Raw genomic sequence first — 21,205 nt, 5'->3', positions numbered from 1 at the left:
GTGGATTTAGATGGTGTAATGGGTGAAGTATCGGAAGTGCAAGCACAGAGGCGTGAAAGAGCGACGAGAACACCGAAATCTTTTTCCTTTACGATAAAAGAACAACAGTAGAACTAAAGAATGAACAGCCAATTCCCATTGCCCACGAACAAAAGAGCAGCAGAAGCAAGATGATGTTTGCAAAAGTGGATGGCGGGCGGTGTAAGTCGGGAAGCTGCTGCGGGCCTGCGGGGGCTAATGGCTGCGAGATTCAGAAAGCAAGAGATGGAAATATCTAAGGCTGCGCATGAGGCGTCAGTTAGGTAGGTTGCTGTAGCGGAGAGGTCGGGACAGCGACCTCTTTAGAGCGAATGAGCAACTTACAATGACTGGCAAAGTTTGGTTAGTGAGCGACAAAGAAGATTGAAAATAATGGCAACATTGGATCTGGGCTCCCAACGAAAGCGGTTGGTGAGGAGGAAAGGGAAGAGAGAGAAAAAAAAAAGGTTCGCACCAACTTGTGGGATGGAATGCTGATGACTCTCATTCAAACCAACCCCAGCCCATTCCCTTCCCGTCAATATCATAGTCTAATCATACCTATCAAAGACCAAGTCCAAACTCCATGTCCTCGGTGGGCGCCTAAGCAGTTGTTCTGCTGGGTTGTTTACATGGACCCTTGTCTATTCGTTGTCCAGGGGCTTTGGTGCTTTGATGAGAGCCAAGTCCTTGACGTTTATCTCACGGGCTGCTCTTTGGTATCGGCAGTGGCCTGAGCAAGCTGGTTCTTGGCGGCTTGATCCTTGCCGTCTAGCTCTCCCGTTAGTGGCTGTCACCTCACAATCACTTCAGGCCTGGACGGTGGTAAATATTGAACCCAGAGTCTTTGTTGGTGACAACTGACAATGATGTTGAACCCCTGGATACGTTCCCAGCTCTTACATATGTTTACGCGATAATCGTGACTCCTCAGCTACTACGGATATGCAAAGACCCCTTCCATGAAAGTGGAAAGAAAATTCAGTTTAAGCCGTATGATGATGTCGCTCTCGCTCTGTCTTCTCACAATACCCCATCTCGTTGTCGAGCCAGCAGCCACTATTACCAACCAGCTGACCTATTATCAATAACAACAACAAAACACACGCACACCAGAGAGCTACCTCTGTATCTTTGCGATAATGAACGAAAGAAGCAAATCCCACTAAGAAATTTTCATCCCTGGAAAGCAGCCTTACTTATTCGTCTATAGTCGTCACCCGCTTGTCTAATCCCGGTCCCTTGCGAAATGAGGATATACCCAGCCCCGTCCCGTTCTGCCAGCCCTGGGTCTTTAGTCTTGCCTTCAGCTATTCTGAGCTTATGATGTTTGTGCCATTTAATTCTGATCTGTCTTACTCGCTCTTATCTTGGTTTAGAGTCCTAGCATTAGCCATGGGAAGCTAGTCAACTTATAGTCCTAGCTCTCAAACTAGGGAATCCATCTGTGCACCGTCCCGTGTTAACAGCCGTCTGAAGACTCGAACACATCGTCATCACAGTGGACTGTTGGTCTATCATTTGCCAACACAGCTTCAAGGCACACAGATAATCCTGGGGACATCCATTTCGCAAAATCCTTGACGCCAATAGCTCTTACCAGAACAAGTTAATTTCTTCAATTACCAGTGCTCCCGCTCTTTTTGATCTGTCATACAAGCTCCAATGTTCTATTTGCAACAAGCTCTTTGCCTTATAAACAGAGCTGTTTCAGATCCCATAGTAGTAAATATCCAATACCCAGCACCAAATATATGGTTAGTCCAACTCTCTTCATACAACAAGGCCTTCTTCAGAAGCCTCGTCCCGCTCAAGCCGCTCTAGTCCTGTTCCAACTGCGCCGTAAACACGTAGAGGTACGGCGATCTCAAAACTCTCACATATTAGATTTTCCACTGCCACCAGGACCGTCCCCCCCTTTTCATCTTGTGAAATTTGCTCCAGTAATGGATGTGGTGCTCGTCTTTCGTGCTCAATGGGAGAATCGCTTCCCGAGGATGGCACCACAAACTCGATACGAATCTTCCATTCCAAGCTGACACCACTGGTAACAAACTCAGGAGTTGCAGTGATAGGAATCGTTGGATTGAAGGTGACTCGTCGTGAGTACATTGTTGCTTCAGATGAAGACGAATAAACTTTCCGGGTCACTCGGTGGATGCTCGACTCTGATCTTATTGCCAACGACGGGTCTACCTTCTCTGATGTTTCCAATGTAGTATGCACGGCGTAACACGGAATATCAGCGTCTGTAAAGTCGATGGCCATTGTCACAGCTTCCCCTAGTCGGTAGGCAGGCCTCGTGAGCATCACTACACCAACCCTTTGCCCATTGCGTGCAATTTCGAACCGGTTCGGGCTCTGCTGCCCGCCAGAGGTCATATTGCTTCTCATGATTGCCATATGAATAGCATCGTGTGCGTTGCTGGCTTCCTCGAATGCCGATGGTCGCCTCGAGTTACCAGCGGCCGGAGAAAGAAGAATACTGCCACTCTCATCTCGCGGTCGGTGAACCAGGTCTTCCACATAAAGTAAAAAGTTGTTCAGGGCAGGCTGTTGTCCTTTGGCCCCATTGCCGTTGGTTTTTGATCCCTTATCACTGCTCGAGGGACTTTTCACTTGGGCCTGGTCCCGTAATAGGATGTAAGGGTTCATCAGGTCATGTCCCAATATCTCACCGTGGCTGTTAACACTTCCCAGTACGCGGAAAGGAACTTCAACAGACTTCACTTGCTGCTCCTTGGTTCCTCCAGCCCTCTGCGTGCCAATAACCAAGCTATATGTGATTTTGACGGCCTTTCCGCGATGGGACGGAGGAAGACCTTTTGGTAGTCGAAAAGAGTACTCGAAAACTCGACTCTCTCCTGGCGCAAGCTGCAGATCAACGAATAAAATGGACTGCGGTGTAGTCAAGAGAGGTACAGATTTCGAGTTCGCAACCCCACGCATTTCCTTGATCGTGCTGAGCTCCCCTCCACCTAAGAAATCGCCCAGAGAGCTGCTGATGCGACCCCATCCGAATCCCCCCAGAAGACCGCTGTCGCGCTTGGACTCGAGACCGACGACACCACCGCCTTGGCCAACTATGGCTTTCTTTTTGACTTGGTCAAATTGGCTGAGACTGACAAGGGACCCGTCTAACGAGAAAGAGCCGTGTAATTGAGCATACCCCATCATCAAAGATTCAGGCGCTCTCGACTGTGGGGCCGGCATACCAAGGCTTCTCCTAAGTGGGTGTGCGTGTCCACGATTAGTTGGTTGCTGTGTCACATATTCCGATACCAGAGTTTCTGACGAGTTATTGCTGACAGAGTAAAACTCTCCGCTACTCCGCGGTGTGCCTCCGAGGACGCCGCTGCTTGCTAGAATACGGGCCGCGGGTGCAGGCTGCTCGTTGATCGTCGGAACGCCGTCCTTGAGGCGCATTGACAGTCCGCTGGAATCGCTCACAGCGTTCCTAGGGCTCAGCATATTTTCGTTTGTTGATCGTCTAGATAAGCTTGGGCGTGCTTCTCGAGCAGGCGAGGGAGCGGCAGGAAAGCGAAATTCCGGCATTGGGTTTTCCGACATTTGTAGCGGTGAGGATCTTCGTTGGCCGGCTGTAATAGGTGTGTGAGGAGTTGTTGGCGGTCGCGATATGCGACCGAATCGGTCAGGTGGGGGATATGATGCGTGGAACAAAGGAGAGCTCGAGAGACGAGGAGAAAAAGATGCTGAGAAGAATTAGCTCCTAGTTCAAATGATACCGTGCAAGCGACGAACCGGAATGAGGCCCGGTTGGGAGCTGGCCCTGCGCTCGAGGAATGATCTGTAAACTTGAGGCCCGCCCATGGCCTCGATGCGGTCTTTGAGGTCGCGACGGTAAATCATTTCGTTGTGTGTGGTCTTCCACGGTATTATTGGACCCTATCGAGACAATGGAAACAGAGCGCTTATGAGAGTGGCTTGAGCGACCATCACTCGAGCCTGCTGATGAAGGCCATTGAACTGAGCCAGTACGGCTATGTGATTGCGATGCAGGAACGCTTAAAGAGAGGGCAGAACGACGATGCCCTCTGCCGGAAGATGCTGACGGTGGTGGCGTTAATCCTTGGTTTAGCTTGGGGCGACCATGCAAAGGCGAGGCCAGTCGACTTCGTTCCGATTGTTGCGGCTGTGGTTTTGGCTGGCCTGGTATTGGTGCCGCGTTTTTAAAAGTAATCGTACATTTGACTTCCTCGCCGGCGAAGACAGTCTGGTCATGCCAGCGTATGAAGACACGGATATTGCTGGGAGCTTCTGGAGCCATTGCGGGTAAGGAGGCCGCTCAGCGACGAGCGCGTACGTGGGGGCGGCTATGAGACGGCAAATGCTGCATTTCTATACGTGCGCATGTTCGAGTTCGATGCGGAGGAGGATCCAGGGACGGCGACAATACAATGTTGATGAAAAGTGAAGAGCTGGTCATCGAGGGAGGAGTTAAACTGCAACGTCATGGGGTATTCCGCGAAAGGAGATGGAGGAGGTTCACGTTAGCGTTTAGCAGCAAGCTATAGCAGCCAATCACGGCTGACGTTGCAGGTACAAGCTTGGCCGCACTAATAAGCCTCGGCCAGCAGATCTACACTAAGGTACTCCGTACCTATAGCCAACTAAAAACGACAGCCCAACAATCACTGATTTGAGCAAATGCGTTCAGCTTTGTATAGGACGAAATAGTAGACCAGATTGTGAAAAAAAGTTATGAATATTCTCACAATGCCCGCCAAACATGACTACATTGTCCACCGCTTAGTCCCTGCGCGCCGAACATCCACAGGTATCTTGCTCCTCAAAATACTCCAGAACAATGAAGGTATTGACCAACATGACCACGAGCCAATTCCAAAGGGATATTTTCATACCGAGATCAATCATCTGTCAGATCGACAGCCTCTTTCCCATCATTCAGTTTTACGAACTTCCATCGTCGGGGCGATTGGGAGGCTTCCTCTGCCTCCCGCTTGACAGGAGAGAACTCATTCTTGATCTAAACCAAGTCAGTAAAATAAGTCCAAACACGACAGTAAACGACCAAACCAGCCAAGTCTCAAGTTGTTCGCAATTCCTGTGTAGATTATCTGCCTTACCTGGGTATCACGCAGTCTTTCCAGAGCGAGACGGCGAATGTCACTCTCGGAGAGGAGAGAAAGGGCATTTGCATCGATGCTAGTTGTAGCTGAGGGCTCAGGCGACGGTGTGCGTGGGATAATCATCTCATGTTGGAGTGCCTCTGTATCTAAAGTTAGAGAGTCGTTGTGCGATAAGCAATGATTGTATAGGTGAAGGAGCATACGGTAGGATCGATAACGAAAGAAGATTTCTCCCACCAGTCGCCGGTTAGTAGTGATTGCTTTGTGGGAAGAAGGTTTCTCGGTTGTCTCGGCCAGTCTATACATCTATGTTAGAACTTTCTTCCGATAAACGGGTATTTCACAATATACGTGGTTGCGTGGCTTATTGCCTTGCCTTTCAGCGCCTTTTCCGCTAACTCTACTTCTCGGCTGGTGGAACAGCGGGAAGAATGTTTCCGGGGCCTCGTCCCTTTATATCTACCTGTGGAAAGACACAGTCGGATTGTTCCCAAGGTTTCCGCGCGTTCAAGGTCCTCGTTGAGCTTATCGGCGCTCATGGGATCGGCTGTAACCTTAGTAAAGAAAGATTGACTAGAAGGTACGGAGTAGACTTACAGATTTTATTGATAGGAGCAAAGACAAACTTGCCGATCATTGGTTTCTCCCCCATTTTTTCTCGTGAAGCCCTCCCAGATGAGATGATGATGGTCTTTTCCCTGCCACGAGAGAGAGGTACGTGCATGACCTTGCCCCTCCTCCATTGGCCGTCGATGTAGACTTCGGTAATCAAGGTATCGTGGGACTTTGGAGGTTGGTACTTATCAGAAACCGTGATCTCGATGGCAAACTCAGCGCCTGACTTGGACTCAATGTAGCAGTTTCTTGTAGGGATCTTGCTGCCTTTCTTGTCAAGATTGATCACGGGTTCGTGGTCATCAAGGGGGTCATATTCTGTCGCGAGCTCCCCAGCTACTCGAACACGTGCAGTGATAAGAGGAACCTTGTCTAGTACTGCCATGTTGAAGTGAAACAAAGAAAGACAAGAAGCCGGAATGTTGCTCGGCGGAAACTTTTGTGTGTTGAGTCGCGAAGAAAAGGATGTGAATATTACGCGATCAGGCTGAGTGTGAAAAGGAAAGGCTCCTGCATATTATTACGAAGAGGGGCCAGGGCCTATGTAAGGCTGCGCTGTGAATCAGTGCCAACCTAAATTAAATGTTGGCACTGCAGCTACCCGGAGCCATAAGCAAACAAATAGGTGCCTTACTCCCATGGCGAAAGATTCAAAAAAGTATTTTTTTCGCAATCGACAATATACTTTGGAAGCCAGGTTCAACCTCCCGCACCAATTGGTGATGATGAGTAGGTATTCTACATCAAAGCTTCGGTCAGGACGCCCAAGAAGAAATAGAACACATGCTATAAACCAGAAGGAAGCGGGAGATGGTGGCCTTTGTTCTCTCAAGCATTTTCTCTTTCTGCTTGATTGAGGGTATCGTGAAAACTAGTGGTTTTCATTTTAGCATTCGGAAATCTAATCCATCTAGCATCAGGTAGTGCTGCCAGTTACCTCAAGCACAGCAGCTGCCCGTCAATGGAGCCTAGTTTAGTCATACTAGGTTTCTCACAGTATAAGAGCTAGCGCATCGGGAACAGCTTTTGTTTAAGCATTTATTCTGTAAAGCCTAATGAAGGAGAGTAGCGAGGATCTCTCTGTTTTGAATAACGACGGCTGTGATGCAGGAAATGAAGCCAACGAGGGAACATAACCATTATTATAACCCTCGAAACCAAAAGTATCTGAGGGCAAGAAATAGTACTAGACCAGGACTGTAAGGAACAGCAACAGAGCTTAATGCCTTCATTCATATCTGGAGAATCTGGGGCATGCGGGCGGGGCCTTGCAACTCCCGAACACTACCGGCAACCGGTCGACTCATCAACCGCCCCAGCAACATCAGCCCATAGATTCAATGTATGAGACGTTGAGAGAAACACTAGTCTAGTCTAAGTCCAACTACCATTGGGCCGGGCGATAGGAGATGCCTGTCAAATCCAGCCCACGGCATGGTAGCCTATCATTCCTCCACATTCACCTGCCATCATGATTCCATGGTAAGCACAAGTCTGGGGTCAGATCTACCTGCAGACTTCTAGCTTGACACATCTAATCCCACCCCAGGAAAAGAACGGAGCCGCCGCCGACCCAACAAGTCCCTGAAGTCGGGGATGAGGAGAAGACTGCGGCCTGCGGTCCCGTTTGTGGGGTAGTCGTACCTACGGTATGTACGGAGAAAGACAAGTGATCTGGCGGGGTAAAAAGCAAGCATGAAGTCGCGGATCCGTCAATGCCGCAGTTTTGAAGATAGCGGATGGGCTTCGTCAAGGTATGTATCCCTATGTTGGGGTCCCCAATGTCGTCCTGTCATCCCCAATCTCAGTAATTGCGGCTCTCGTTTGTGGGGAGCATATGATCTATCATGTCGCGTGCAGCGAGACTGCCGTTGGGCCAATTTGCGGAGGCAACGAGCAGGGCTGAAAGTTTATGTAAGTTTGCGGCTCTCGAGAAAAGCTATCATATTGAAGGAATGTCGTGAATATGATGGATGGGGTCACCTTAGAAGTGGCTAGTCTCTCAGAAAGTGAAATTAACACTGCTGAAGCGTAAGGCTACTGATCCAGAAGTGCTGGTGTACGGTGGGTGCCTGGGAAAGTCGCTATGAGCCGCAGACCATGAAGAACGAGGCGCATCTTTCCCATGTGGCCATGTTCAAAGTCGGCCGTAAAGGGGAAAAGTTCAGGGCGCTTAGAATGTGAGCCTGGGGAGAGGTTGAATCGGAGGCGGGGTGGGTGTGTGGGGCCGTCCCCGCCTTTGCCGGCGAGACGGAGACGCAGCGGAGCCGCAATTACTCATGACCACCAACAAACCTGCGGGTCCGCGAGCCAAAAAGAACTGCACGAGGCTTTCCAACGTCTCGTCGGCCTTAGGGAACGTCACGGGGGGTGGTACATGGGGAGAAAAGCTAGACAGAATTGGGAATGTGTACTCGGGGCTAGGATGAACGGCTGCCCCAGAAATTGGAGAGCCACTCATGACCTGGTCGAAACACAGACAGACGCAGAAGAACGAGGGCAGCTCTATGTCAGTGCGGGGTCCGTTTGATGCTCGCTCATCTTTACGCCGAGCGTTTCCAAGGACCCTCCTTCGGTCCCCCAGCAACGAGCAGCGAGAGTCAGGAAAGATTCAATATTTTCTGTGTTTTCTGTGGAGTTTGAGGAGGCTCGCACAAGATACACCGAAGGGGTAGGTGAGGTCACAGAAGGGTTTTGTTTAGGGAGGGGAACCACATCGAATGGCACTGTAGATGTGAAGATCTGAGCACGGCCCTCCAGCAAATGACCAGGTAGTGCTAGTGCCAGTGCTGGCAACACAGCCATCGAGGAAAACGAAGATTGGACATCAATAGACCCCAAGGTAATCCAGATCCCGCAAGGTCAATGTGGGGTGTGGCCCCTGGAGTAGGTAATCGACATTAGGGTAGCCAGCATTATTGATGAACTGACTAGGAGGTTAAACATGTATTATGCCAGTATATGTTTAAACAAACAGCTTCTAACATCTTACACGATGTCGCCGCTTAGACTGTGGAGGGAACAGCTTTCCCGTGAACCCGCTTGAATGAGCAACAATTATAGAAGAATGCGTAGAAAGCAAGTGTGTTTTTGATACTCGATCCAAGTGGCGTTCATATTGAAGAACGGTCGAATGATCTTCCCAGGAAATACGGTAATGGGTTTATCATGTAAACAGCGCTTGGCCAACCAAGCTGAGTCGACTGAGCTGAGGGATAATTGATACCCTGTACAACTCCGCGGCCTCGGATGGACTGAAAGGATATGCAGAAAACGTACGTCCATCTTCAAGCGCTAATACATAGCAGGATTACCGTAAGTCCGAAACAGGTGTATCGCTGAATAGACACAACCTGATGCTGGGGTTGACAAGGATCCGAAGTGCGGTTCGATGTATATTCCGGTTGAGTTTGCAATAAGGCTTATCTTGATTACTATGTAGATTGTCCAGTAAGATGAATTATGGGTTGTTTTAGCAACATTTTTTTCACTGCCTACGGCATTATTAGCAAATCACACCGAATGGTTAGTGAGTTGTCGCCCAACGATGAAACTGTCCAAGCTATTTGAGATTGATGTGCGGATCAAGTCTGAGGTCCCCAGTGAGAGACCCTGTCTTATTGCGGCGCATTACCACCTCTCAACTGTAAGTGCGTGTACTTGTACCTGGTGTCGGCTCCGGGGGTTGTGCATGCATCATTGATAACCCAGATTGATTTGTCAGTGCTCTCAACGGTTTCGAGAGACGCCCAGTTCAGGGCCATGAAGTTTTATACAGTGATTTTGAGGCTATTCATGTCGTCCAGTAGCAGCACAAGCTATTACTTTGCCTCACAAGTAACGCTGTGGCATGCTTGACAATTCTTGTTCACTTTGAATTTCGTGTTCTTAAGCTTGTCCTCTTTGGCGCAGATCCCCTCCTCCAAGGCCCATAAAGGCCCCTGCAACCCCACCATTGGCCACTGGTGGCTCGGATGTGGGGAGAGAGCTTGGAGCATGTGGTGGCGGCATGTCTGGACCTTGTTTCTGCCGGCTGTTGTGATTTGCAGAAACCGTCAGATCCATCCACTTTGGCGGGGAGTCCAGAGAGCTGTGGAAGCAAAAGGGTTACAGGCCATGACAGAACCAGTAGCAAGATCCGATGGAGCAGTTAGTAGTCTATCAAGGGACAGTTGATCGGTCCAGTGATCAAAGGCGCTGGGCACGTTGAAGTACTGCAGTACAAACATAATGACTGTAACATTTGCTGACATTATAACTGCTTCTTTCTGGGTAGTACTGCTTAAACATCCCTGCTCTGCCCCGCGGTTCAGTCAAATCGTTGCCTGACATGAATGTGATGTGGTCTGGGGTTGCGTTGCGATGCTTGTTACCGGCTTAGAGGAGAGCTCTGCTTCTGCCCTTGAGCCGTCCCGAAACCACTTCGGAGCAAGTCCTATTCTTCGGGTTTTGCTGTAATGTGATTGGGCTAATGCTGCAGTCCATGTTAACAGGACAACTTACGTGACGTTTCGACTACTAACCATGCTAACCATCTCTTGTCCACCACCGCCACGACAAGGCTCCGCAAAGCTATGGGGTGCCCGTCCGTCCGCTGGGGGTCTCAGTGTGAGCGGTAACCCGGTGCAATCCATCGCATTTCCTTTTTCAGGTAGCAAGAAACCAGTACGTACCAGGGGATCCATGTTCATCCAGGTGTGAGAGGCGAGGCTGTTGCGGGGAAAGTTGGCGTCACTTGAACTTCACCCCTCCTCCACTCCACCGAGGTTCACATACGGCACATCGCACCCCGATGGGCGCCCCCCCCTTAGTCCCCTACTTCCATTCTTCCATGCAAAAACCCCGCGTCATTCTCAAGAATAAATACTCCCTTCCCGTCGTCAACTTTTCCAGTCTCTTTTCCAGATCATCTCATCATCTCCTCTTCACTCTTCTCTTCTATCGACAGCCTCATTTGATACCCATTACCCTCCCTCTCCTCTACAACATCTCATATATCATACACAATGGCTCCCCTCACTGTTGAGCTGTCCACCCCTGTTACTGGTACCTACCAGCAGCCCATCGGCCTGTAAGTGAATACGGCATCGAACTCTGTTCACTCAGAAACTAATACAATTTAGCTTCATCGACGGCAAGTGGACCGAGGGTGTCGACAAGCAGAAGTTCGAGGTCATCAACCCCTCCACCGAGGAGGTCATCACCTCCGTCTGTGAAGGTACTGAGAAGGATATCGACTTGGCTGTTACTGCTGCCCGCAAGGCTTTCGACGGCGAATGGAGAAACACCGCACCTCAGGCTCGAGGCAACTACCTTCTCAAGCTTGCCGACCTTGCTGAGAAGAACCTCGATCTCCTTGCTGCTGTTGAGTCTCTCGACAACGGAAAGTCTATCACCAACGCCCGTGGTGATGTCGGCGCTGTTGTTGGCTGCCTGCGATACTATGGTGGTTGGGCCGACAAGATCGAGGGAAAGACCATTGATATTGCCCCTGATATGTTCCACTATACCCGATCTGAGCCTGTAAGACACCCCTGATTCAAATTGCATCATTCTCTGTACTAACAAATCTCTCAGATTGGTGTCTGCGGTCAGATTATTCCATGGAACTTCCCTCTCCTCATGCTGGCATGGAAGATTGGCCCTGCCCTGGCCACTGGTAACACTATTGTCATGAAGACTGCTGAGCAGACTCCTCTCTCTGCCCTGGTTTTCACTCAGTTCATCGAGCAGGCTGGTTTCCCTGCTGGTGTTTTCAACCTTGTTTCTGGCTTCGGCAAGACTGCCGGTGCTGCCCTTTCCGCCCACATGGACGTTGACAAGATCGCCTTCACTGGTTCCACCGTCATCGGCCGACAGATCATGAAGTCTGCTGCTTCCTCCAACCTCAAGAAGGTCACCCTCGAGCTTGGTGGCAAGTCTCCCAACATCGTCTTTGACGATGCTGATATTGATGAGGCCATCGACTGGGTCAACTTCGGTATCTACTACAACCACGGCCAGTGCTGCTGTGCTGGTACCCGTATCTTTGTCCAGGAAGGCATCTACGACAAGTTCCTCGCTGCTTTCAAGAAGCGAGCTGAGGAGAACAAGGTCGGTGACCCTTTCAACGAGGAGACCTTCCAGGGTCCCCAGGTCTCTCAGCTTCAGTACGACCGCATTATGGGTTACATCAAGGCTGGCAAGGATGAGGGTGCCACCGTTGAGACCGGTGGTGAGCGCCTTGGCACCAAGGGATACTTCATCAAGCCCACTATCTTCTCCAACGTCCGTCCCGACATGAAGATCATGCAGGAGGAGATCTTTGGCCCTGTCTGCGCCATTTCCAAGTTCAAGGACGAGAAGGAGGTCATCGATCTTGCCCACGACACCGCCTACGGTCTCGCTGCCGCCGTCCACACCAAGAACCTCAACACAGCTCTCCGAGTTTCCAACGCATTGAAGGCCGGCACAGTCTGGGTGAACTGCTACAACATGCTCCACCACCAATTGCCATTTGGCGGCTACAAGGAGTCTGGAATTGGCCGGGAATTGGGCGAGGCTGCGTTGGCGAACTACACACAGAACAAGTCTGTTGCCATTAAGCTGTACTAAGCAAAGCGGAATGGGCATTTACGGAGGATATAAGGGCGGCGTTGTAACTGCATGATCAATTTGTACATGATTTCATATTTAGTTTTACGGCTTTGACGAAGAAATGCCAAAAATTGACAAATCGTTCTCATCCCATGGTGTGCGGAGTTGGTGTTTTGAGTTGTGCTTATACCCAAACATATTCCACTGAGCATTCCTTACTTTGGTACTAAAATGACCTAAAATTAAATGATTACAGAAAAGGAGTAGAAGCTTTAGTTTAATACTGCAACTTCATGCTCCTGTTTTGTCCAAGTGGTTGGGGTTAGTTACCAGCCTTTTTCTACAATCTTTAGGTACATTGATCAAAGACTCATCTAAGATTATGAACATACTAGACATGACTTTACGAACACGACCCTTGGACTCAGGCTGAAATTATCCCATTGTTTCGTTGGGTTGCGGATGGGTTGTGAATGTTGGTCGGCTATAATTATCCCGAAGCTATCGTCGGGGCAATACCCACCGAGGCTGGAGTCATAACTGGGTACAGACAGTATCGAGAGAGCAAGGGCCATTAATCTTCACAGAATCGTACCATGATCTTACATTTTGAAGACGACAAGTCAGATTTCTGCTTAATGGCGACGTAGTGGCGGCCACCGAACTTCCTTGGATGACTCTCGTGAATATCATGGGTCAAATTGTCGAAGAAATACTGTATTAAGGAACCAATTTCTATTAAAGGAAGAAAATAACTTTTGCTGCTACTCCCTGGTCACGCAGTCCTCGGGGAGCAGGAAAATATCGGACCTTGATATCTAGTGTCAAAATAAACTTAGACAAAGGGATCCTAAGTTTATCCTAAACTGATCCTAAACTTATGCCAAATTACCTAAGCCTTTTCATCCTTTAGGATCGATGTCGTGAGTTTTCTTTCCTCCCCTAGCCAGTCGCCCCTTTTAGTTCGTGCCCATGTGTTGATCAGTAATGTCTTGTATGGACATTGCCTCACCCTCCGATTCCATCATCATCACATTTTCACAATTACCACTCCTCATAAACAGGGGCTTTGGCTCCCCATGTATTCTCAGTGCTTCCTCCATTGTCAGTCTCCCCAGTGCTTCCGCCGTTGTCAGCATCCCAAGTGCTTCCGCTATTGTCAGCTTGCCAACTGCTTCCACCATTGTCACCGCCATTACCATCATTGAACTGGCCCTGTTGGTTTTATTGTCCGTAGAATGCCTGGTTCCGGAGTTCGTTGATCGATGGAGCCTGGTGACGTTGGATAAGGCCCATTATACTCTGTTGCTCGGTGGACAGTGTCTTAGTGACGACGTGGTTGTAATTTGTGGCTACCGGTACTGACAACGCGTTGCGCTTCTTGTCAGGCTTCTGCTCGTGGACTCGGCAGAGCGCGGTGGCATGAAGAACCTGGCAAGTCTGGCAAGTCTGTGGATTTGTGCAGTTTTGTTCAAAGTGGTCGGCACCCTGAGGGTAATATTTGTCACCGATCAGTGAAAACATGGTCTTTTCCCTCACTAATTAACCGTTAGTTTTGCAGTGAATAGGGTGGCGGAGAGACCCTTACCTGACTTGTCATATTGTCCAAGGGTGTGTCCATACTCCAAGCAATTGGTGAATCGGCGTTACGGACAGCACCACAACCTCTGCAAGTAAAGTTGGGGCAATTCTGCTAAGTGTGACTCTCTTTTGCAAGTTCTGCACCACGGTTCCTCGCAACCATTTGCAAAGTGTCCCGTATGACCGCATTTGTAGCATTTCTGGTCGATTTCTGCGGGTGTGTTCGCGTTCGCTCGTTCAAGGTTCAGTGGTGCGTTGCATTGGAACCCAGCATGCCCTTGTCACCACACCTGAGGTATGATCATTTGCTATCATCCTTGGTGCAATCAAAGGTGAAGTGTTCGTCGCCACATTGCGCACATAGAAGTTCGCGTGGGCATTCGTTTGCACTATGGCCTTGATGATGACAGGTTTGGCAACTTCGCAGCCGACACTTGTCCGATGTATGGCCAGGAGAAGGGGCTGCATCTCGTACAGATGCGTTAGCAGAGTCGAGGGCGCCTAGAACTGGAAACAACATCCACTGGAAGAAAATTCAGACATTCTCGACTGCGCGTCAAGTGTCGGCTACCATGCGCGTGAATGTTGGGTGTAGAATTTGGTGGTTGGTGATCATAACTGTGCTGATGGAAAGATACATCCAATGCAAAAGATTAACACAAGAGAGAGAGGAAGAGAATTATCATAGTAGGTGCAATAATACATGCCTAAGGCAGTAAAATAGGTGGTGGCATATCTTCTCCCCAAGGGGTACATAAGTTGGCTGACAGTGCTCAACAGTGCTTAACAGTACTTGATAATGATTGACAATAATTTACCTATAAAACAGACTAATCTCTTGAGGTACTGACTTTCTTCTTTCCACATTTCCATTTACCTAGGTGTCTAGGCGCCTTGTTCATCACATTGGAGATATTATTGCTGCTGGTAAACTCAGCGACGCATCTCAGCACCGCTCGCATTTTATTCTAGTCATCCCAGCTGTATTCTTCCTTTTCACTCTTACCTTGCTCTTTACATACCGTCACCCTCCATCGCCTTCGGCTTTCAAAATTGTCACATATTCATGGCTTATGAAGGTGGAAACAACTCCAAATGCCTAGCAGCACCACTTGATCAATCCACCTCGATCCGGTAACGATTCTATCAACAACATGGAGACCAATAACGAGAAGAATGCGGTGCTTCTTAGTGGTATATCGTTTCCCCTACTCAACCAAGAAGACGATTACTCCGCCTCCATGGACGGCTGCACCTACACCAAGCTTGTCACGTTCGACAGTTGGGTCTGGCAAGAGGCCTGCAGACGATGCGAAATCATCCAACACCCTCTTATCGACTTGAGGGTTGGGCCACTTTGGCATCGAAACGAAGCCGTCATCAGACACGCTATGTGCTATCGGTATTCTACAACTTTTACTCCCCGCGGGCACGAAAATGAGAGCAACGAGCAGGACAGTAACCACGCCAGATTTGACTGGGACCGAGACTTTTATGATATCGAATCAGATGAGAGAATTTAATGGTGCGATCTTGAGTCACTGGCAATCACAACACAGCATTGTTCAGAAAACATTGGGAGTGGCAAGGATGCATTTACAGGCAACATCTCAGAGCATGTAAAGGATCTTATTCGCAAATAGAAGAGCGGGTATGATATTATTGCCAGAATGCCCAGCAATGAATTCACGGACAATCACTTATCAGTTTAAGTGGAAGGTCACCGTGAGTACATTGCTCGGGCTGCACTGAGACTCGATCGACGTGTCTCTCAAAGCATACCTCCCTGGCATCCGGAGAACCGAGAAGTCGATGTCTTGTCCCTGGCTTCGAGTCATGGTATTAGGTGGAAGATGAAAACAGTTAAGGGGGATACTATTCCAAAGCTTCGAAGAATTCCTGATTCTTGTATCAAATGGGTTGAGCCTGAGCATTTGGAGGCTGCTAAGCAGGAGTACAATAAGCAGGAGAATCATGAGCAGGATCACTTGGCCCCGATTGGTCAATGGCCAGACGATTCTATACAGTCAATTATTCATGCTCATATGAATGGCTATCACATTGTTTGCGAACGTAAACACGACAAGGCTCCGAGGGAAGACTAGGTAGTCATAGATCAATTTCGGAATTCTCCAATTGTCAATCTCCCCTTCTGAACCTCTGCTCAGCCTGTCCTCTTAAACTTCCCTTATCCTAAATCTCTCCCCTCTTTGACCTCTACTATCCTCAAAACCTGTCGCTTTCATTTAACACTCCCCTCCACTTCTTTGTGTCTCTGCTTTCGATACTGGCAATGCACAGCTATTGCCAATCTCTGACATCAGACCAAGGCAGGGGGAGGTAAGAAGAGTAAGGATCTTTAGACTAAGTAATCAGAAGATTTAGGTAATTTAGCCTAAACTTAGGTAACTCTTTACTAAGTTTATTTTGGCATATTCTTCTAGAGTCCTCTGTTTTCTTGTAACTGAGGCAAGGATCAACTTTGACCTTTCAAAAACGATCATTATTCTCTACCGTATTGACGTGAGAATCATGACTAGCCATTACCGAATACACCCAGAATTTGAACCAGTCTAGAATTACAATAATTCCGGTGCAGGAGGTCGGGATCCCGACGATAACTTCTTTCACCCAGAGCTTTACTCATCTTTGACTACCACCATCGACAAAACCGCTTTCGAGGCTTTTTCTAAGATGGATCTCCGGGGAAACGGCCCAGAAATCAAGGACCCAGCTATCAATCGACTTTGGCAATCTCAGGAGAACGGGAAAACACGTTGTGCGTTTAATCAACCTACGACAGTGTGTCAGGCTCGAGATCAAAGGCGCACAAGAAGTGATTATGAAGTCCTATTCAGACATAGCCTGGTTCATGCAGCTTAGAGTGACGACACTTTCCCTCCCCTAGTACCCCGATGGTCCTAAAATCCAATGCTATTTCGATGCTACTAAACGATCGGCCACCATCGATTGTTCAGAGGACGAGCCTCGAAGATCTTCTAAGTGCAATGGAAAGGGCCAAGATTGAAAGAGTAGACCCTGCTAAGTTGAGACTCGACAGATCAAATTCAAGAGCGACCAATCCGTAATAGATATGACAGATCATACCAAGCTACAATTCATCATTCAGCAACATATTGATGGCGATGCTATTTTTGAGCTGATCACATACGAGAGCGAACCTAGACCAGCCACCAAAAAGAACCCCGTCGGACTCCTACAAGCCGTGGTCGTCTTTCAGGTCAAATTTGTTACCAAGAGCCCATTTCGTCTCCGGCTTAAGTTAGTAACCCAGTCCCTGACGACGACTATATGCCAATACCTGCTTCCGACTCGGGAGACGTCAATGATGATTTTGATACCGATACCGATATCGAATCAATCTAATCGTTTGTGCTAGCATGGTCCGAATTCATTTCAAATCGAGGGGGGGGGTCAACATTATCTCATAAGTACCTTAGTCGTACAAACATTGCCAGGTACTCACGTGTATATGAGGTATAATAAGCGGAGGTTTGACAGGATTAAGCCTTTCCTGGAAGAGAGATGTAATTGTCCTTCTGATGATTGCTTCTATAGGCATCAGGAGTTTGTCATTGCTGCCTCAGTAGATAGATAGGTCATATACATGTCAGATAGCAATGAGAAACGCAAATAAATGCAAACATCCATACCTGGGTAAATACAGACAAGCCTACTAAGCCAGCAGTCGCTTGATTCAGTGTCAGAATTGGTCATTGTTCAAGCAATTGGTGTTTGGCAAACGCCCAAACAGTATTCAATCATCCGTGTTACTAAAACTCAACAATAAAAAGACCAATAAACATACATTTGACGAACATACAAGTTTTTATTTACCCAAGCATTCAATGGATCAAGGAATGTCATAGTGTGAAGGACGTTGGATGTGTTACATAAGCCAGTAGAGTCAGTTCCACCTCAAAAACTATAAGAATGGTCGGTCGCGCAATGATATGTCCCAGGTTTCTACACCATGGCGGGCTATAAGCCTTGTAAAAGTCTTCTATCTAAAGCTCCCCTAAATTATACTAAAGTATCCTAAAATATCCTAAAGTTCCTATCCTAAAGTATCCTAAACTTACACAAGTCTTTACAACTTACGACAGAAGCAAGATATATACTACCTTTTCTTGCCTCCACGATCACATCAAGCGCGAGATTCACCCCGAACTTCCCAAGCACGAGAGCAACGTATTGGTCGAGTTGCCCGGCTCCAGGGTTTCCGATACAACGTCCAAGTCGAACTATCTCCATCGTTTGTACATCCTCGATCAACTTGGGAAATTCTTCAGTCCAATCTCACTGGCCTGGGCAAGAATCTCAACAAGCCTATTCAGATTGCCGTGTACGCTTTCTATATGGCTCAAGTCAAGTTATTGGACCATGAACTGAATGACCTCGTTCTTAATGAGATCATTATAGCAGAGGAACGACATCACATCAAGACATCTAGTCTTGATTCTGCGCAAGGCAACGAGGCACATGTGGTATTCATCGACTACGGCCTTGTTTCCGACATCGGGTTACAGCAGAGAGCTATCGGACCGTCCCTGCGCTCTCTCACGCGCGTGTTCACACCATCCGCCTCTTGAACATCGGAACTGTTGTGGGATGGGAGATCAAAGAAAAGAGTGAGAAGCGAGCGCACGAACTATATCGCATATACAAGTGGCACAAAACGAATGGTCTTATCGTCCGCCAATGGTGTTGCCCTAAATGCAATAGTCTTGATCACAAGGCATCGGACAGCAACAGAGAATTGGCCCTATTGTTCGATTGTGAGCACACGACAATACAACTCTAATCAAATTGTGTTCTACAGCTGGGCAGAACGGCAGGTAATTGTTATTGACAGCTGCAACAACTGCCAGCCATACCCCACCTATATTAACCGTCTCATGTCATGTCATTTCTTTACCTTTTCACTTCAAAATCATTTCGCTTTACATCACCAACAGTCAATTTGCTTCTTCAAACTTGTACTGGGCCAGCGCAGCGTAAGTGAATGCTACCTTCGATTACTTCGATTACCTATCCAAACTAATGTCGAATGTTCCAGTGGTCTCAAACGTGCCTATTACCGCATTTCATTCGATTTGCTCGTCAATCACCGTCCTGTAAGTAGGCATCTCTTCGAAAATGATATACCTTCAGTAACTGATATCCTACAGGCATTATCCATCATGGCGCCACCTGCGCAACACGGCGTGTCCGACGAGAATGAAAGCACCGGTCATGTTAGAGATCTGGCTATTCGTTGGTTGGACAAGGACATGGACGCTGTCGCTTTCACCGATTTTTTCCACGAACTCTGCGAAAAACATGAATTACTTCAGCAGTGTCTGATCGAAATCAAGAAAATTCAAACCGCCAACAAGACATGTATCAACCATTGCCTCGAACTTGGCGAGCGAGTGTCATCATCACCATGGATCAACGGGGCGCCACGCTACCAGGAAGTGATTGATTTTCACATCAAGCTAATCCGCAACATGGAAATCATGAATCGAAAAGCAGTAAACCTGATTTCAAATACTATCGAGGTCGCCGAGAAACACCTCCAGGCTACTGCATCGTCACTTGCATCGATTGTGAACCAGTGGAATGGACCCTATGAAGATGAAGCAATATTTGCAACACTGCAGATGTGCAAGGATGACTGCGAGTGGATGCAGAGAGAGATCCCTAGGACTGTGGCCACATTGGCTGGGATGGGGCATCAAATTGAGAAGCATAAGAATGCGCTGTCCGGGTTCCTGTAACTTGGGACTTGATAAATCCTATATTCATTGTAATTGCTTTGAAGTGCAGGAGGGGTCATATCGATATCACCCTGATTCCATTTCACATATAGCTACAGCCCAGGGCATGGAATCACCTTATTTACAGATTCAACATGCCTCAGCCTCCGCGTTGACGGCACTATTGCCATGCGTATACAGTCCTTATCTTGCGTGTGTTGAGGTTGGATATTGGAGCTCGCGTCTTCCTGGGTCTTGTCGTTGCTGTCTTGGCATCTAACCACATCATGCTGAATACCCCCTCTTCTGAGTCGACGAGTCCGAGAGATCAGCTGTCTCAAAACCAGTTGCAGAAGTCGCGAAACTGATGAAATGTCATATCATCAAGTGAGGTCGTGGGCGATAGCCCTGTTTTCCAGCACCATTTGGAGATGATTGAATCAAGTTTGTGTCTGACTGTTGCAAAAAAGTTGGCTCTCATGAGAACATCTTCGTCGTAGGATACTGGAACAAGTTATTTCACTGAAACTATACTATACGTTGGGGATAGTATCCAACATGTTGCAAGCGACAAAACCAGTGGTGCCAAATCTGACCTTATTGTCAAAGCTTACAACTGTTCACCTGCACGTTCCTCTAAAACAAAGACCTCGATCCTAAGATATAACTCTTAGAAGAATTTAGGAGAGTTTAGTATAATATTAGATACTAGTTTAGGATACTTTAGGACAGTTTAGGAGAACTTAGGAGAACTTAGGAGAACTTAGGATAAATATTATTAAAACTTAGTAAACCTTTTAATTACTGGCTGTATAGGGACTTGTTATCAGAGCTATCCGTGTTTGCGCCGACGGTGGCTGGACCAGATCAGTTCCTCGAGAGGTATCGTGTTCTTGGAATCTCTTATTTCTGGTGCTATCGGCTGAAGCTAAAGGTCAGGAATCCGGATATGCTGTTGATTTGTCCTTATTACCACCTGGTTTTGCACAACGTGTTAAAAAGTTTCGGGCGGTTTCATAATGGCAAGCGTTGATCCTGGACAAGTAGTCGACGAAAGCGTCTGGCTGAGCGTGAACATTGTCCTCGGAGTCCGCCAGTGACATCGTGTCGTTGGTAGACTTATCATTGAGTTTCGCCTGTTCTTCCGCTGATCATTTCTTGTAGTCTTCATTGCTTGACCTTTGAGAAGCCAACATACGATCACCCCTCTGAGTCAGATCCAGGCCACGGTTGATGCACTTGCAGGTGACTGCCTCCAGGGTTCTCTTTCGAGGCTGGTAAATGTTCGCAGTGGTGTAAAATATGTCGGCAGGAGGGAGCTGGACTGGATTGTAGACCCATTTCTTCCACACGTCATCCATCACGATACAGGCGTATTTTTCTGGGGTTGAGTCAAGTAGGGGCCAGCTCTGGCTCCAGTCATTGACTGTAACAGAAGTGACTGCCTTCATGATAACGACCCATTCCTTTGACCGTCTTGAAGCAAAGCTTTGATCATAAAGCCAACAATTTCACTAGTGTCCGTATAGTTGCGGTTGCGAG

General features: G+C 48.0%; 6 protein-coding genes across 6 annotated transcripts; 2 read left to right on the top strand and 4 right to left on the bottom strand.

Annotated features, from left to right (window-relative positions):
• Window positions 1-1,791: 1,791 nt before the first annotated feature.
• Window positions 1,792-4,306, bottom strand: FSUBG_3300 (RGP1-like protein; the record flags this gene model as incomplete). Its single annotated transcript, XM_036681167.1, has 2 exons — window positions 1,792-3,731; window positions 3,781-4,306. 2 exons carry the CDS (start codon window positions 4,304-4,306, stop codon window positions 1,792-1,794), a joined length of 2,466 nt encoding a protein of 821 aa, XP_036541261.1.
• A 600-nt stretch (window positions 4,307-4,906) lies between these two features.
• Window positions 4,907-6,129, bottom strand: FSUBG_3299 (uncharacterized protein; the record flags this gene model as incomplete). Its single annotated transcript, XM_036681164.1, has 4 exons — window positions 4,907-5,026; window positions 5,127-5,269; window positions 5,593-5,676; window positions 5,727-6,129. 4 exons carry the CDS (start codon window positions 6,127-6,129, stop codon window positions 4,907-4,909), a joined length of 750 nt encoding a protein of 249 aa, XP_036541260.1.
• A 4,621-nt stretch (window positions 6,130-10,750) lies between these two features.
• FSUBG_3298 (aldehyde dehydrogenase) lies at window positions 10,751-12,338 on the top strand (the record flags this gene model as incomplete). Its single annotated transcript, XM_036681163.1, has 3 exons — window positions 10,751-10,815; window positions 10,868-11,267; window positions 11,322-12,338. The coding sequence occupies 3 exons, from the start codon at window positions 10,751-10,753 to the stop codon at window positions 12,336-12,338; spliced, it is 1,482 nt and encodes a 493-aa protein (XP_036541259.1).
• Window positions 12,339-13,544: 1,206 nt separating this feature from the next.
• FSUBG_3297 (uncharacterized protein) lies at window positions 13,545-14,369 on the bottom strand (the record flags this gene model as incomplete). The annotated part of the gene is made up of 3 exons (XM_036681162.1): window positions 13,545-13,858; window positions 13,914-13,985; window positions 14,192-14,369. The coding sequence occupies 3 exons, from the start codon at window positions 14,367-14,369 to the stop codon at window positions 13,545-13,547; spliced, it is 564 nt and encodes a 187-aa protein (XP_036541258.1).
• Window positions 14,370-15,055: 686 nt separating this feature from the next.
• On the top strand, window positions 15,056-19,684 carry FSUBG_3296 (uncharacterized protein; the record flags this gene model as incomplete). Its single annotated transcript, XM_036681161.1, has 8 exons — window positions 15,056-15,359; window positions 15,615-15,974; window positions 16,501-16,680; window positions 16,994-17,183; window positions 18,010-18,468; window positions 18,881-18,919; window positions 18,982-19,039; window positions 19,094-19,684. The coding sequence occupies 8 exons, from the start codon at window positions 15,056-15,058 to the stop codon at window positions 19,682-19,684; spliced, it is 2,181 nt and encodes a 726-aa protein (XP_036541257.1).
• Window positions 19,685-20,598: 914 nt separating this feature from the next.
• FSUBG_3295 (uncharacterized protein) lies at window positions 20,599-21,114 on the bottom strand (the record flags this gene model as incomplete). The annotated part of the gene is made up of 2 exons (XM_036681160.1): window positions 20,599-20,810; window positions 20,862-21,114. 2 exons carry the CDS (start codon window positions 21,112-21,114, stop codon window positions 20,599-20,601), a joined length of 465 nt encoding a protein of 154 aa, XP_036541256.1.
• Between the last annotated feature and the right edge of the window lie 91 nt (window positions 21,115-21,205).

Source organism: Fusarium subglutinans (genome assembly GCF_013396075.1).
Source record: "Fusarium subglutinans strain NRRL 66333 chromosome Unknown NRRL66333_c0000028, whole genome shotgun sequence".
NCBI lineage: Eukaryota > Fungi > Ascomycota > Sordariomycetes > Hypocreales > Nectriaceae > Fusarium > Fusarium subglutinans.
Note: the sequence above shows the minus strand (reverse complement) of the source record. Positions and strands in the feature narration are given on the sequence as shown.